This window comes from Myxocyprinus asiaticus, chromosome 15, assembly GCF_019703515.2.
Source record: "Myxocyprinus asiaticus isolate MX2 ecotype Aquarium Trade chromosome 15, UBuf_Myxa_2, whole genome shotgun sequence".
Lineage (NCBI taxonomy): Eukaryota > Metazoa > Chordata > Actinopteri > Cypriniformes > Catostomidae > Myxocyprinus > Myxocyprinus asiaticus.
The window spans coordinates 33,345,975-33,355,417 of NC_059358.1; the positions used below are offsets into that span (position 1 = coordinate 33,345,975).

At 34.3% G+C, this 9,443-nt stretch overlaps 1 protein-coding gene across 1 annotated transcript; it reads left to right on the forward strand.

The window, feature by feature from the left end:
• Positions 1-385: 385 nt before the first annotated feature.
• On the forward strand, positions 386-9,443 carry LOC127452989 (extracellular matrix protein 1-like). The gene is made up of 11 exons (XM_051718937.1): positions 386-528; positions 872-910; positions 1,243-1,269; positions 1,403-1,462; positions 1,584-1,649; positions 2,208-2,476; positions 3,433-3,647; positions 5,700-5,976; positions 6,420-6,637; positions 7,391-7,478; positions 7,668-9,443. The coding sequence occupies exons 1-11, from the start codon at positions 459-461 to the stop codon at positions 7,839-7,841; spliced, it is 1,503 nt and encodes a 500-aa protein (XP_051574897.1). The 5' UTR covers positions 386-458; the 3' UTR covers positions 7,842-9,443.

The window sequence follows — 9,443 nt, forward strand, 5'->3', positions numbered from 1 at the left end:
ACATTCTTTGTGCATATCGCCACCTACTGGGCAGGAAGGAGAATTTACAGTAAAAAAGGACTTAAATATTGATCTGTTTCTCACCCACACCTATCATATCACATCTGAAGACATGGATTAAACCACTGTAGTTTTATGGATTACTTTTATGCTGCCTTTATGTGCTTTTGGATCTTCAAAATTCTGGTACCCATTCACTTGCATTGTATGGATCTTCAGAGCTGAGATAATATTATTCTTAAAATCTCAATTTGTGTTCAGCAGAAGAAAGAAAGTCGTACACATCTGGGATGGCATGAGGGTGAGTAAATGATGAGAGAATTTTCATTTTGGGTGAACTATCCCTTTAAGCGCCCTTGGCTCAACTTGGCTTTAAAAGCGCAAAGGCGGAACCGACAGCACGCACTCAGCGCTCAACTTCAGTCGAAAAGTATCTAACAGACGGCACATATCAAACCATGGGCTCGTCTCCCAGCGTGGGACTTTTTTTGATACTTTCACTCGTTCTTGTGTGCGATGCATCGGGAGGTAAATGCGACTTTTTTATGCCTACATCACGCCAGAGTTTTCATGTCGTCTCCACGTAAATATAAAGTTTTAACTTCAGAGGAATCTTGTATGTTATAGTTATATTTATTGTTATATAGTCAGTATTTGTGAGAGAGAATGTATATGTATGGGGTGTCTACGATGATCTAATATTTTGTTTTGTCAACGGCATTGACAGTATTTGCTGGTGAAAAATAGAACTTTTCAATCGATATATAGCACAGTTATGTAAACAAACAGACGCAGATGTTTTCGATCTTGCGCAAGTGTTATCTGTTTTCCATTTTGTAATGGATAATACAGATGTGTGCTTCTTTTCTAGATATGGAGCAAAGACCTGTTACACACTTGCTGGATGAAGGTTTGTTTGTGTGTTATTTTCGGTTTTAGACCCAACACACACATATAACTTTATTGTAATCAATTTTAGATTCACTGATCTTGATAAATGATGAAAAAGTCACGAACAGACAGTCGTCATCTGACATCACAAATGCCAAATTTGGACTTTAATCATTAAAACTGATTAGAGAACAATAACATGCCCTTGGACTTTGAAATATTTTTGAGTTTTTGCATCCTTGATTTGACCAAAACATACTGTATGTGTTGAGTCTGGTTGAAGGTATACAGAGAAAGTGGGAAGGTTGACTGATAGCAGCCTGACTTGATGTTTTTTTCTTTTATTCTTAGAGATGCTTCAGGCATTTTCACCAGAGGGTAAGAGTCATTTTTTAAATGCATCTTTGGCTGTTAATCCTTACCACAAAATATATGAAAAATGAAATTCATATTAACACATTTTTATTTAAATATGTATAGCAAGAGAGTATGTTTTCTCTTCTTCTTTCAGAGAGGCAATTTTTGCAGAGACCAATAATCCCTGACATTTCCGAGATGATGAAATTGCTAGGTGGACACTCACTATCTGTTTCCCTGTTTTCTAGGGGAAAATAAATACATTTGAATTGATGCATAAGTTTGAAGGCTTTTCACATCCTTTCTTGTGTTTCTTTGTGTGCATTTACGTTCAGCCTCTTCAGAGGCAGATATGAACCCAAGAGAAGACACAAATTTTCACCTTGAGGATGTCACAAGAGGTACAGTTGTTGAATGCAGAATTATAATGTGTTGTAAAATAGCATAATGCCTACTTTTACTTTCACTATAATAGTATATTTTTGCTGCATAGTGACATACGGTAAATCACACATTTCTGATTAATATGAGTATAAATAAATGTATTAAGAATTTATAACATATATGTTTAAATGCTCAGTATTTGGTAAGTATTGCATAAATGTCCTCATTTTATTAATTTTGTTATAACTGCATATCAACAATTTATAATGCATTTGTAAATGACTTATTAATCATTAATTCATTCCTTTATTAACCTTTAACAAAGGGAAGATTAATATAAAGTGTTAGCATTTATTTAATATTTTGGCTAATTTGATTATGATTTTAGCTAATAATAAGAGTGTAGCATGCACCTTGTACTGTTTAAATCTATTTCATGGAATTCCACAGATGTGTATGAGCAGGTTTGGGCCTGCTTATAAGTTTTGCTTCAACAGTCTGTGATCGCTCTCCATCCTCCCTTCTCCATGACAATTCCACATTCAGCTTTTTTTTCTTCATCTTCTTTTCTTCAGAACGCAGAGTTTTTAGTCCTCGCTCTATGAGACTGAAAATGGGACCGCAGATTCTTTTCCCACCAGCCTTCCCAACTATCGGCAACCTCAAAGATATCTGTACATTTAGTAAAGGTCCGGTCCGATATCCTAAAGGCCTATTTCCTACGAGTGGCTTTGGTAGTGAACATCGGAGAGGTGATGCTGTTAATCGACTTCAACCGTGGTATGGTGTGTGCTGTGGCCTTAATCAAACACCGGAAGAGCAAATCTGTTGTGCTAAACAAGCGGTGAGAATACCGAAATCATACCTTGTTTATAAAGAAACATTCATGGTTTATGTTGATGGGTTTAAAGTAATAGTTCACCCAAAATGAAAATGCTGTTTTTAACACTTTACAATGCCACTGTGATTTACCTTCTCAGATAGCACTCAAGAACACACTACAGAGTGTTTGGGTCCTTTTTTAGCCATCCCAAACTCGTATGATTTGTTTTTGTCCATACAATGTTAGTCAATGGTGTCCAAAAGTTTTAAGTTCAAAAAGGACGAAAAGACAGAATAAAATTAATCCATACAACTCGAGTGGTTTAATCCATGTCTTCTGAAATGATACGATAGCTCTGGGTGTGGAACAGACCCAAATTCACTATAGATCTCCATAAACCGACTTAATATTTCTACAGAAGTTAAATGTATTGCTAAATCAAAAGCAAAAACAATTAAATATTTGTTTAGTTTCCCCTTCTTTCCCCTCCGCTTGACTACAGCATTTGCATAATAATATGTAATAATAATGTTATACATTTATCATAATAACTTACTGCATTTACACTGACTTTCCTTGTTTTAAAATTGCTCAGTTTGTAATGTTGTGTAGTAAGTGTTTATACTGTATGGACATAATGCACAGTCAGGGGAATATCTGTGATCTGTTGTGCTCCATTTCTTTAGTTGAACTCTTTCTTTGTTTTCCTTTCACTTTTTGTTCTTTGGTGAGAAAGTATCCAAAACACTGATAGTGTGAATCTGAATGACCGTGACCAAAGTAATAAACAGCCGTGAATGTTGTCAGAACACATACATGACTTTTCTCTCCATCATCTCACTCAATCTTGAGTGAAATATAACTCTTGTGCTTTTACTGATAGGCTGCTCACTGTTACATTTACTTGTCTTTTTCTGTCATGCCTCTTTCTCCTGATCTCTGACAATTGTCTTTTTTTTTCTTTCTTCATCATTTAGTGGAGGAAAACCCTTTCTGACTTCTGCAGTGAGGAATTCTCTATTAAAACCAGTCACTATTCCTGCTGCCACAAGAGAGGGCAGGCCCGATGGACCTGTTTTGATAAAGAGGCTTCAGATTCTTCATACAACCTTCATATCTCTTCTGAGATCTCAAATGCCAACACTCCACAAAAGGTCAAAGGCTTCAAATATAACCCCAATGCTTGCAAAGGGTAGGTTTCTCCTGGAGTATCAACAGTGTGTTTTGTTTTAAAGGTGCATTCTGTAATTGTTTTCTCATTAATACAGTTTTACTCCTAAAGAAATGAATTGTAATTTGAAACAGATGTACTAACTCATGTTTACCCAGATGAGATGAAGACTCCAATCATATCAGTAGCATTATAAAAGCTCTTTTAATGATGCTGCATCAATGGCCTTAGATGTCAGTGTAAATCCAAGTCTTACACTTAGAAGAAAAAAATTACTGAGTGCACCTTTAAAAGACAGATACGAATTTAGAAGAGGCCATTTAAAAACTAAATGAATTTATGTTTGGTAATCGTTCAAACATTTTGAATGTCACATTGAATTGTGTAGAGAAACATTGAGTGAATCAAGAGTTTGATGAAACTGATTAGACATTATGTATTTTCTAGTTTTAGACATGCTAAACAATTTCTACTATTTCACTGGCACAGTAAGATGTTTAGAAAACAATGCTGGTGTTTATTTTGAATTTCTATAAGTCATGATCTCATAACTATGTTCTCAAGACATTGTCTTCCTCTTTATGTAGTTTACAGATCTATTTCTCCTCTTAACCCTTATAACTTGTATAATAATTGTATTCACAAGAATATAATATTTAGGAGCAATGTTTTAGCCCAAGGATTTTTTGACTCAATAAATATTTTGCGAATTTGATATGGTTTTAATCCCATTTTCATTTAATCCCATTATTGTTTATACCACGTGGTAAATGGTCACACCAAATGATATGCTTAACTATCTATTCGATACACAATAAATTCCATTCAACAAACAGAATAAACTTGTTTATTTAACTACTGTAGTAGTATTCTTTCTCTGCTCTCAGACTATAATAATATACAATTTAAGATGGTACACAGTCATTTTTTCTGGACTAATACAACAGAAAGTACAACATGTTACCAAGGATAATTAAATAGAAGCAACTTATTGTCCTCTTTTTAGCACACTTTAACATACTTTTCCTTTCTTCTAGCAAGATAATAGCTCTTGCAGGTCAGATTTAACACATTTCATTTTTGTTTGCATTTGAGCAGCAACAAATGAATTAATTTCTCAAGATTGTTAATAAATACACAATTGCCTATTTGAAAGTTCATGCTATCGATTGTTTTTTCATTTATTTCTCATTAAGAAAGAGATGCATCTATTATGGACAATGCGGTCCAATTTAGCTTTTTAAGTTTTACAATTTTCAGCCACAAAATTTGTCTTTTGCATTTTCTCCACCAAAGTTTACTAGCAAATTTATTAACAACACACACACACACACACATATATATATATATATATATATATATATATATTTGCATATACAGTTTCGTTGTTTTATGAGGTGATACCACATGACATACAAACTCAATACACAAAAGTTGTAACCCCAACCCCAAATGTCAAAGGACTTTGACAATGTCTTGCATAATGTTACTTCTGGTATTTTATTATTATTATTAATTTCATTTATTTATTTTAAAATCATTAATATATTAAGATATAAACATTTGAATCCATATGCTCTGCAAGTTTACCTGGGACACTTTTGAAATTACTCCAGATAAAATGTGAAAATATTTACATTCATTTTCAAGTCATAAATGGACGATTGCTTCAAATTTTATTTTGACCGTAAATACGATTTTGTTTTAAATGAGTGAAACTATAGGCATAATTCTTGTTTGTATAAGAATCATAAATATTAACAACATTTTAAATAAAAACTGTTGAAGAATTTTATAAATAAAAACTTTAGTGAGTACATATATGGGAACGGCTTTAGATTTAAAGCTGTGGGTCTTTTTTCAATGGCAGAAAATGCAGTTGGACAGAAAAAGTATGTCACCTCATCAGCTCTTAAAAAAAAAAGACATTAGTCATCCTCAACAATGGCTCATTTCTAGTTTTAGTCAATGATGTTACAAATAGTCACACATTTTACCATGAAAATTGGGACATTCTTGCAAATGAGACGTCGAGAAAGAATTAATACTTCCACATATGCTCAATTTCCACAGCCTTTCATCATCCAGCTCATTATTGGCTTCTCCAAGAGCATTTAAGAAGATGACTGGAGTTCCAGACATCAACTTTCCACTCGGCCGTCCTGATTCCTCCAACATTGCACTGATCTGTGCTCATCGCAAGATCCGGCCCCGCTACACCCCCAAGTGTCTTCCTCGTACTGGCTATGGCTGGCTGGCCCGTCAATCAAAGGCCATCAATGTCCTTGAGAAAGAATTTAACCACTGCTGTAAAGAGAAAAATGGTGTACAACGCTGTGCTGAAAGAAAGGTGAAGAACAACAAATAATGACAAATGATTCCTCCCAAACAGCAGTTCCAATACCTAACACAGAGATAATTCATGAATACACTTCCAGAGATTTGATTCTTTTAGGAGTAAAAAACAGTAAGTTAATAGATATTCACCTCTCTTGAATACAGTTCTCACAGAAACATTGTAATTTCTGACTCTAATTTGGTTGTCATAATTATGCGCTTTGAAAGTGCTCATTGTGTTCCAGTGTCATTGTGTGAGTAGGTGTGTGTGAGCTGATTCACTTCCAACACACCCATTACAACAGGAAACTTTTCTCTCACAAAGAGATCTTACTGCTCAGTTTAAAAATGAATTTACCACCAACTAAGTAAATATAGGCCTAACCAAGTACAACCACCATGCCCACTGAGATATCTAACTGAAAATAGATTTATTATGGAACTTTTATGTTTTAGTGGAAGAGGATTGTGGACATATTTTGTAAAGTGGAGAAGAAAACCAAAGGAAAGCAGTTCGAGTGTTGTGAAAAGAAGAAAGGAGAAGAGCAGTATGCCTGTTTTGCATCTGCTGCTCCAGATCCAGGGTACAGCTTTATTGATGGAGTATTCACTCCTCTTGCTGCCCCTCCCACCATCAATGCATTCTGTGATATGTCCACAACCATCCAGAACATGTAAGAAACTCTTTATTCCTAATTGCATGTTTGTTTAACACATAAACTCTGGAGTCATGAGCTATTCAAACAGCTTTGAAATTGCCTTTATTGTAATACAGCCAGGTCCCACTAGGAGGCCTGAACTTCCAAGGGGGCCGCCGCAAGATGACTTGAAATTATATAAAAAAAATAAAAAATAAAACAAATAAATAAAAAAAAATCATTGTGCAACATGCACGCTGACATCGTATTTCTTATTTTAATTCAGTAACCCCCTTCAACAGCTGTTGTTTATATTGAGAAACATACAGTTCTTAATCTTCTGGGATCACAACATTTTATTGTGATTTATTATTTAAATACATTGACACTCCTAGCCTCTGTTAATCGAAAGTTAGGAAGCCTTGGAGATAAAAAGGTTTAGAACCACTGCTGTAAGTGTCAAAGTTTTATTATCTATGTTTAGCACTGTTTCCTTTCAGACATCAGGGACAATGTGTGCTGGTCAAACCAAGGATATTTGAAAAATAGATTATTTGAGTGACTGGTTATGAGGTTTATCTTCTGCATAGCACAACACTGGTACAAGGACAATGAAAATATCCAAAAACATTCCTGTATCCAATTTCTGGATATGAGTTTTTCGATTTAATTTGAAGACCACTTATTTTTGGCTTTACCAATAAGCAGGAAACAGTGGTTTCTGGAAAAGAAGGATATGCCTAAAATATTTCAAGTATTAGTCACTCAAATTTAATTTGCAACCCACAGGACTAGTTTCCGTTTCTCATTGGATCAAATGGTTGAACGGTGCTGCTCTCTAGTGTTGCAGGAGAGACCTGCATGCATAGATGCAGAGGTAAGCAAGCTTTGTTAGTTATTTTCTCATCTGTGCATGCTCACACTTTAAGGGAATGCATAAAAGATTCAATACAGTAATTGGTGAAAATGCTACTTTTTCTTAGCCTACTGCTGTCTCTTTAAACATCCCAGCCCAGATCAATCCAAACTGTGATGAATAACATTCAACAATATTCTTCTCCTGCAGCTTGACAGCCACCTGAATGATTTGTGTAAAGTGAAGGAGCTGGTGAAGCCTCATTGTTGTGAACCAAAAATCAAAAACCGTGCCAAATGTGCCACAAAACTGCTGCTGCGCTCCATGGCAAAGGCAAATAAAATCAAAGACAGCAGGAGGAAGAAATGCCCCCTCTCCTCCTAACTTCTGTTGTCTAGAGTTCATTTGTGTTGTAATCCAGGCAGAATCCTGATACTACGAATGTGGACCAGTTTATATAGAGCACACACATTTTAATATACTAACTAGGGACTAAAAACGGTTCAAGGAATGAAAACGAACAAACTGTTTTGCAAAACATAACTGAAAATGAGAACAAAGTGATTTTCAATTGTTCCGCAGTGAAAACGTTATTTTTAAATGCTGGTAACCGGTTATAACCGGTTAATATTGTTCCGAAAAATTTTTCATGAAACCAAAGCCAAAGGGTTTATCACAGTACATTTTTGTTCATGTTGCCCGAAAAAATGAAACATGTGCTAGGAAACTGCTTCATCACACACTTCTTTACCTGATTGTCTGTTTTAAAAAAAACACACAAGAAAAAAATAAATAAAAATAATAATGGCTTATTTTATTTTATTTTATTTTAGTGAGGCAAGTGGCATATTTTGGGCTTGTTTTTCCTGACCAGGTTGCTTGTTTCTCTTGTGAGATCTGGCAACACTGCAATTGGTATTTAACCCACCCCTTAGAGTACTGTCATTTTAAAAAGATCGTTATTAACCATTCTTTTATTTCGTTCTAATCGTTTTCAGTTTGGAAAGGAGGCTGCGGAACTTCTGAACCGGAATGAAAAAATACTGTTTTTGCTCAGAATGTACCGAAATGAAAAACATTTCATTTTTAATCCCTGACACTTACACTTGAATTGTACTAAACTACTTTATGGTTCAGTAATACAATTCAGTGCCTTTTAAGTCCCCAGTATGGTTTTAATTATGTTTTATTTTACCCAATAACAATTTTGCTAGACTTGTTAAAAAGAATAAGGACAATGTACAATGTTACACATTGATGTGGGCCTAAAACTTTGGATTCTTTCTTTCTTTTTTTTTTTTCTTCAACTATGTGTTTAGTATTACATTCTTTTACTAACAAGTGTTCATTTGTGGTAAATGTGTCATTTTGAAACTGATAGTGGAGCGTTTTTATTTTTTTATTTGGTGTCCCTTGACTTATTGTCCACTCTTTTATGGGAAGTATAGGGAAAATTTATATAATTTTAAAATTCCAATATATTTATGTTAACAGAAATAAAATTACAAATATGTTTGCTAGATATCATTCACTGACCATAGTGGCTAATTTTACCCACTGCATGTCCACGCTGTTACTGTCCATCCTGACTCTCTCCACCTAACAGTATGGACAAAGTCATTTATCTTGACCTGTATGACTTATAAAATCTTTGACATGTTCCTAACATAAAGACATAAAGATAAAAGTATGTTTCGTTTTTTTTAGAAGTTTCAAACCCGAAAAGGCACCAAATTGTACGAATGACCCTTATGTCAGTTCCACTTAATGTTTATTTCTTTTAATATCAGCATTTTGTTTGCTCTAATGTTTTTTTGTTTTTTTTTTGAGAGAAAGATAGAGAGTGAGATTTTTTTGTTTATTCTTTTTTATTTTCCAATTAAAAAAACAAAAAAAAACTGCTTACACTGTTCAAATGTTGTTTACGCTGTTTTTCCACTAACTTCCATTCATTAATTATAACAAATAAAATATGTAATAAAGGCC